This window comes from Sceloporus occidentalis, unplaced genomic scaffold, assembly GCF_023333645.1.
Source record: "Sceloporus occidentalis isolate IW3139 unplaced genomic scaffold, rSceOcc1.0.p SCAF_14, whole genome shotgun sequence".
Taxonomy (NCBI): domain Eukaryota; kingdom Metazoa; phylum Chordata; class Lepidosauria; order Squamata; family Phrynosomatidae; genus Sceloporus; species Sceloporus occidentalis.
Genome location: NW_028316994.1, coordinates 19256953 through 19264696, shown reverse-complemented (window position 1 = coordinate 19264696; position 7744 = coordinate 19256953). Strand labels below are relative to the sequence as shown.

The 7744-nt window shown below is 48.1% G+C and overlaps 1 protein-coding gene across 3 annotated transcripts; it reads right to left on the bottom strand.

Annotated features, from left to right (window-relative positions):
• Positions 1-2193: 2193 nt before the first annotated feature.
• Positions 2194-7572, bottom strand: UFSP1 (UFM1 specific peptidase 1). Of its 3 annotated transcripts, none has more exons than XM_089480051.1 (3): positions 7285-7572; positions 3230-6620; positions 2194-2836 (listed from the first exon to the last, which is right to left on the bottom strand). In XM_089480051.1, exon 2 carries the CDS (start codon positions 6598-6600, stop codon positions 5935-5937), a length of 666 nt encoding a protein of 221 aa, XP_089336177.1. In that variant the 5' UTR covers positions 6601-6620; positions 7285-7572; the 3' UTR covers positions 2194-2836; positions 3230-5934. The 3 variants fall into 3 exon arrangements, with proteins under 3 accessions (XP_089336177.1, XP_089336180.1, XP_089336176.1); XM_089480054.1 differs by having other exon boundaries at positions 7464-7572; XM_089480050.1 differs by having other exon boundaries at positions 3230-7572.
• Between the last annotated feature and the right edge of the window lie 172 nt (positions 7573-7744).

Here is a 7744-nt window from a genome sequence, read left to right as displayed (position 1 = left end):
TGGTCCTCCAGGTATTTTGGACTCCAGAAGCTCCAGTCTCCATAGCCAAAGTCCAGGAATCCTGGGAGCTGAAGTCCAAAATACCTGGAGGATCAAACTGTGGGAGAGTCTGAGGCAATCTATCCCACTGTCAAACTGCTTTTAGAGTCAATATGTTCTTCCTAAAGTTTAAGTGACATCTCTTTTCCTGACATTTGAAACCATTGCTCCGTTTCCTAGCAGCTCCATCTTCTGTATGGCATCCCTTCCGATGTTTAAAGGTCCCCTCTCCACCTTCTCTTCTCTAAGCTAAACATACCCATTTCCCGCCTGAGCCATTCTTCATGGGGCCTTTGGTTTCCAGACCATCTTGGTCCCTCTTTTCAAGACACATTCTAGCTGGTCCATATCCTCCTTAATTCGGGTACTGCAACGTCACTTCGATGTGTATTATCCCTCTGTCCCTGCTCCACATCTATTCTAATACCATTAATTTGGGGGAAACAATTATTGGGGGGGCAACCCCCTAATCTTGCCCCCCTCCTATAGCGGCACCATTGTATACATGACAACTAGGCTTGTTGTTGTTGTTGTTGTTGTTGTGTGCCTTCAAGTTATTTCCGATTTACAGCAATCCTAAGGCAACACTATCAAAGGGTTTTCTTGGCAAGATTTGTTCAGAGGAGGTTTGCCATTGTCATCCTCTGAGGCTGAGAGAGTGTGACTGGCCCAAGGTTATCTAGTGGGTTTCATTGGCCCAGCTGGGATTTGAACCCTGATCTGCAGAGTCACAGTCCAGTGCTCAAACCACTACGCCATGCTGGCTTTCAAGAGCAAATTCCCCGTCTTCCAGCATCTTGCAGTTTCAGTCCTAGCTGCAGAGATTAGGAATATGATGAGTCTCTGGTGTTTTGGATGACTATTGGCTTTGCTGACGATTGATAGCAATAATAAGTCTGGACAAAATTTTACTGGTTGTTTTATAATGTCAGATATCTGCATCAGTATTGCATTCCAAAAAGCACTGATTCCAGGACATTTGAGCCACATGCCCACAGTATGGTAGAACATTTTTGAGCATCTTTAGGGGTTAAATACCATTTGTATGCTGCTTTCAGAGCACTCTCCTTTGTAGCTGCAATGCTCCACTGCCTGCACCTTTAACCCTGGCCCTTTCCCATCTTGCTGCCGCTCAAGTGAGGCATCAGAAGTGTTTCTAAGCTCACAACCCCAAAACGTCCCTCCTGCCAAATACTGGTTTAGAAATAGGAATGAACACCTGAGAAGTGCCTGACTCACAACGCAGCTGCAACCCTGAAAGCATTTGGTGGAGCGAGATGAAGAGCTTGACTGATGTGCTTCGCTGCTGACTAACAAGGACTTTGGGTTTATTTTAACCCACCCACATGTTGATTTACGGCCCAAAGGCCACCAAGAGTATTCTTCCAGCTCTGCTATCCAAACAGAAGAACCTCTAAAACAACACTGCCAGCTTGTTCTTCCCTGGATTGTAAAATTTCCTCTGGAACAACAAACTCTCAGCCTTGTTTGCTTTGTGTCCACAAGGTGATTGGCTGTAGGTGGGTCTCCTTCTCCACTTGAGGAGGACTGAAAAGGCTTCCTAGTGTCTCACCCAGGGCAAGAAAAATGACAAGGAACAAGGCTGCAGCCCAGGAAAGTGGCAGGGAGATCTGTTGGACCGTAGGAGAAGCATTTCTCCAGAACCTCAGTTCACAGACTCATAGAGCTTCAGAGTTGTATTAAAACACTGCAAGCACTAGGCCAGACTGTCTCTGTGTGTGGAAACACCTCATGCCACAATCCAAAGACATCGCTGAAGAAAGGGCCATGCAACCATTTCTAAGGCTATGGAGCAACGCCAGTCCATTGTTAGAAAGCATGTCTACAAACGGCGAAGGTTCGAGATCACAGCCTTGCTATCTAGGAACCTTTGCCCCAAGAAAACCTCTCCAAGAACTATAGGGCTAAATCCAGTTGAAAATGCCAGCTAGAGTTGACCCGCTAAATTTATTGGGCCTTGGCGAGTAAATAGTTATGGAAGTCCCACTGATTCAAGGGAACCCTGTGTGAATTCAGCATTAGACTTGAAACTGTTTTCTTTCATTGGATGCAAGAGCATTATTGTACCATATTACGATACCATTGCGGTATGATGTACGTTTGGAAGCATTTCATTATAGGCATTCTCCGAATTCTAGTTGGACACAAGACAAAGTTTATTTGGCATTTGCAGAGTTCAAAACACAAATATTCCAGGGAAAACGGAGGGGAAATGGGAAGGTATGCATATTGGCACAAGAGAAAACCATACAGCGTTCACATGGCAAATACAATAAAGGATGCCCTTTGTTTCTGGGTGGCAGAAGGGCAAGAACCAGAGCAGGAAAGAGGTTTTCGTTTAGTTGCCTTGCTTTGTTGAATCCTGAAAAACAACGGTGGTAAACCTGTGCCCTTGGTTTTCAAAAGCTGCAGGAAAGTCTTGTGGAAGAGCCCTGTGAACCGGTCCTGGTTTGAAGGCAGATGGTATTGCCCCATTGCTGAAGCTGGGGCCAGAGCCCTGCAAAGTTCCTCTTTTGCACTAATGCCAAATGGCCATGCTAGCTCCTGTGAGTTGTAGTCCAGATAATCCCAAAATATCAACCCTCTTCCAAGGCCTGGGGCCTGGTTTCATGCTGTCACAGACCAGGAAGCCAAAGGTCCATAGAGATCTTGCCGGTTCCTCATGCCAGAAAGGGATTGGGGTTCAGGGGAAGGGAAAGCCGAACCAGAGGTCCACGTCTTCTTAAGTGTGGATGGTCACTTGGCATTTCTCAAAGTAAAACTTGCCGGTTCCTGCCTAAAAGGAATAAAGTTCACATTCAAATGAGTCACAGCGGTCCTCAGCCTGTGGGTCCCGCCCTCCTCCTCCTCCCGACCAATCAGGGAGGCCACTGGCGGGAAGGAGGGGCGGGGCTTCCGGTCGCAAAGGGGTCGCGGCATTAGGAATAATAATAATAATAATAACAATAACAATAATAATAATAATAATAATTTGTTTAGAGGTGGGTAGCAATCATAAACATAGTAACATAATTAAGAAGACGCCCTCCTAACCCCAATTAAAAAACACAATCAGATGATTAAAGCTAGTCTAAAGTTAACCGATTATGGGGAGGAAGGGGACTCCTGGCCACTGGAGAAGGCCTTCTCTCAAACTGTGTCCCTTATGGCCACCCTGGGCCCACCTCACCTCCAGGCGCCTTGGTCCTTCCTCCTCCTTGTCCTCCATCTTCCTGCCGCCGCCGCCGCCACCGCGTTGTCTCCTTTGCGCAGCTCCTTTCTCCGGAACAGAGCCCTTTCCTGGCGATGGCATTTTCAGAGGGACTCTCCTATACAAAGAAGGGTCTACCAAAGTTGGGAAGGATACATTGGCCTCCATTTCTTGGCGGAAGACGCACTGGATTGTCGGATTGCCTATCGGTGGGAGCAACGACGCGGCGCTGGGGTTGTCCATTTTGGACAGCGCCACTGGTTCCCAACGGTCAAACGCTGGCCGGTTCTAGAACTTAGAAGGCAGGAGAACGTTCCGGAATGTTCCTGGCAAACCAGGACATCTGGAGATCTTGTACTGCGCATGTTGTACGGTGGACCCTTGTTATCCACTGGGGTTTGGTTCCAAGTTCCCCATCTGTGGATAACAAAATCCCTGGACGCTCAAGTCCCATTAAATATAATGACATGGCAAAATGGTGTCCCTTATAAAATGTGGAAAATCAAGGTTGGATATCTGAAACGTATACTTTTTTTGAGCAAACTGTGGATGCTTGAATCCATGTATAAGAAGGGCCGACCGTATCGCGATAATAATCTCCCTGCGGTGCTGCTTTTGTAATATCTTGTAACGGACATTGTGCCACAGACAAATAAACTGGACGATAATGGTGATAGTATTACTATTACCATCATCATTCTCATTACTATTCAGTGGGAAGAGCTGGGTGAGAAATAATCATTATATTATTATGATGATTATGATTAACCCATATCCCGCCTTTCGCCCATTTGTAGTTTCGTTTGCTATTTAGCCTTCTCTGCCAGGGAGCTTTGGTGCCACAACAAACTACAGATCCCAGGAGTCCACAGAACGGAGCCATGGCAGTTAAAGCGGCGTCAAACTGCGTCAGTTCTGCAGTGTGGGCCATAGACTTCGCATTAAGTTATAAATACTCTAATAAATAAAATAACACCCGGGGAAAACTGTAGGGTGAAAAGCCACAGATGGAGAAGCCAGTCGGGTTGAGGCAGAAGATGGCGCTTGGGAAATGCCCAGAAAGAAACAAGCGTTAAGAGAAACTGCGGAGAGGAAGGGTCTGAGGGTACTTTGCAAAACCCAAATAACGCTAGGAATGCAAAAGGATCTTGAGGAAGACCTTTGAGATGAACTCCCTTTGCCCATTGATCCAGTCTAACCGGGCGACGGATCTCCTTTTAGACCAGTAGCCCCCAAACTGTGCCCTTGAAGGCATTTTGGACCTCAGCTCTCAGGAAGTTCCTCCTAATGTTGAGTAGTTTGCATCCATTGCTCCATTGTCTCCCATTCTCTGGAGCAGCAGAAAAAAGGCTTGTTCCCTCCTCAATATGACATCCCTTCAAATGTTTAAACAGGGCTCTCGTATCATCTCTCTACCTTCTCTTCTCCAGGCTAAAAATCCCCAGTTTCCTCATAGGGCTTTGTGGTTTCCAGACCGGTCACCATTTTCGTCACCTTCCTTTGGACACGCTCCACTTGTCAGCCAGTGCTTTAATGCAGTAGTTTATTTAGCTGTCTTTTTAAATAAAATATATTATTGTGTCATTTTCACTGAAGACAACCGTAAGGAACCTGTCATGGAGTTTTCTTGGCAAGATCTTTTCAGAGGAGGCTTTTGGCTTCTGAGGCTGAGAGAGTGGGACTTGCCCAAGGTCAGCCCAGGGGTTTCCATGGCTGAGTGGGGACTTGAATCCTGGTCTCCAGAGTCCTGGTCCAATGCTCAAACCACTACACCACACTACTTTGTTTTAAAACTTTTTTTACTTTCACCACTTTGATTAACAGAAAATCAGAACATAACTCAAATCAAATGTTACACTGGCATAGTGAGCTCCAAGGCAAAGGCAAACTCTACCTGACAGTTCTTGCCAAGAAAACAGTGTTGCTCTCAACTGGAAATGACCTGAAGGCACCCAGCCCTCACACATTTCTACTTCTCAGCCAGAGAGCTCTAATGCCTCACCATTTCCATGATTCTCTAGGATGCAGCCAGGATATCAAGGTCCTATTTATGAAGGTGGAGCATGAAAATGACCTCCAGCAGTCCTTCTACAAACTATGGGGTGAGTTATCGCTTGCATTATCTGTGCAGCCATCCAGACGTTGGGTTTTTTTTTAGCCCAATGATGTGAATCATCTCAGGCATTCCAGGTTTGTGATTCACACTATGGAACTGCATTGATCCACATTGATGTTCACATGCACAAGCATTCAAATAAAGATGGAGTTGATGATCCAAATCCATTCAGAAAACCCTTTTTGGAATGCAGTGTTTTATCCTGGGTCTATTTGGGTCTATTTCACATCAGTTATTCACACTACAGACGATGTGGATCTTTTTAAAAAACTCAAGGGAAAACCTGGTATCAATTATCCTGGATCAAATGATTTTTTGGCAGCTACCTCCCAACTTAGTTGGGTGCAATCTGGATGCATGTGAACAACAGAGATTTAACTCAGATTCATTCTGGATTATTTTCACAGTGTGAATGACCCCTAAGAAAATCACCAGTTGGCAATTTGACAATGCTCATCCTCCCAAAGCATGCTCCCTTTATTTGTGTTAATGGCTCTTACAGCCCCTTCTGTCTTTTAGCTTTAGCACTGTAGTCAAGAATTGCTCCCTGGTTCCTCCAAGGCCCCTCTCACAAGGAGGACCCTTTAGTCCAGAACTGGGGCAAGCAGAGATTGTAGAAGGAGCCCTCTTCGAAGGAGCCAAGTTCCCTCCAACAAACCCACCCTTTTGCTTGTAGTCCTGCCTTTGCGAGGGATCCGGCTCTGCCATAATAGTGTGGGTCAAGTACCAAAAGGTGGTGGCCTTTGGGACCAGAGCAGACCCCCAGCAGCCCTTTGGAGGAGTTGTCTCGGTCTCCTCCCATCATGATGGGACCCCCGCCACCTTGGAAATGGGCATACAAGGTCTCCAGCTCCTTTCCCAGGTCCTGGCCACGGGGAAGGTGGATCAGCTTGCCCGGCACGGCACAAAAGTGGTCCATGCACAACGCTGCTTCTACTGTGCCAATCCAGTCCCGAGAGCCAGCAAACGAAGGGGGTTTGTCCCCCATCTCCACCAGGGAGTCTTGGATCTCCTTCAAGGAAGGGACCGGATGGTCATCGGTCTCTCTTGGGTGAGCCGATGCCGCCAGCCAGGAACATATTGTCTGGAGTGTCCGGTAGCCACATCCCCAACCGCGGTCGTCCACGCCGTCACAGCCGTAGTGGTAATAGCGGTAGGAGCCAGAGACAAGTGCCACGCGCCGAGGAGAGGCTGGGAAGGGGAGGCCCAAGTGGACATCAGAGAGCAAGGACATCCTCCGGAGGACAGTCAAGGCTGTGTTGGGAAGTGGAAAGAGAGGGTGAGAAAAGGGCATGAAGGAGAGCAGGAGGGGAGGACTGTCCCCATCTCCACACTCAGATTCTCAGCTATCCTGCCTCCATCTCTTCTGTCAAATTTGGGCACTTTGACCCATACGTCCCTCGCCCAGGTCCTCCTGCTCCATTCAGAATGAGCCAGGATCCCACAACTGGCATCGCTTCCTAGCAGAACATGGCCTCCAGGAACCCATTGCGGGTGGCCAGATGTCCTCATAAGCATAGAAATATAAACCCATGCTTCTTAGTCCTGCTCAAAACGGAGGGCATTTTGGCATGCCTCCTGGACAGAAGGTGAAAGTAGGACATGTCCCAGGAAAGGAGGACATTGGTCACCCTGAATCCTTTGAGGCCAACTGGTTCATTCCAGAGGAAGCAAAGACTATTTTATGCGGCATTAAAGGCATTCCCTTGCTATCAATGTCCTATTAATACAGAGTCCGCTGACTCGTTTTTCTCCCAAACCAGTGGTTTCCTAACTCTGGTCCTCCAAATGTATGGGACTGTTTGGTGCTCCCAGAAGGCCTCACTGTGCGCCAAACGGGCAAGGGCTTCTGGGAGCATCAAGCAGTCTGGGAACCACTGTCCAAAACCATAGACTCTCTTCCCACAACAGACTATACCTTGAAAGCCAGCTCCTTTTTTTGGGGGGGACTACAATTCCCCTAATGCCTCAGCCAGCCACAGTTGTCTGGGGCATGCTGGGAATCGTAGTCCAAGAAAGAGGGGACCTTTTCCTAAGGCCCAGTCAGGGAGGGGTCTCCAGGGATGACTTTCCGGCGCCATCCAACTCCAGACTCGCCTCCACCTTTCCCTGGAGGAGAAGCACAGGACCATAGAGAGGGGGGCTCCTTTCTCCGCCAGCAAACGGCTCGCCTCGTTCCTAGAGCGCCCTACCCAGACCCATAGAGACGAGGGGGAAGCCATTGAGTGTGACGCACTGCCATCTTCTTCCGGGTTTCGAAGGAAGCGTTTGCAGGGACACGCCCCCACGAACGTGGCAGCCATGTTTAGTGTGGGCATGTCGCTTCCCTTCCCTCCCCTCGACTCCTGACCGGAAGTGACGCGCGCATCACCTTTTGA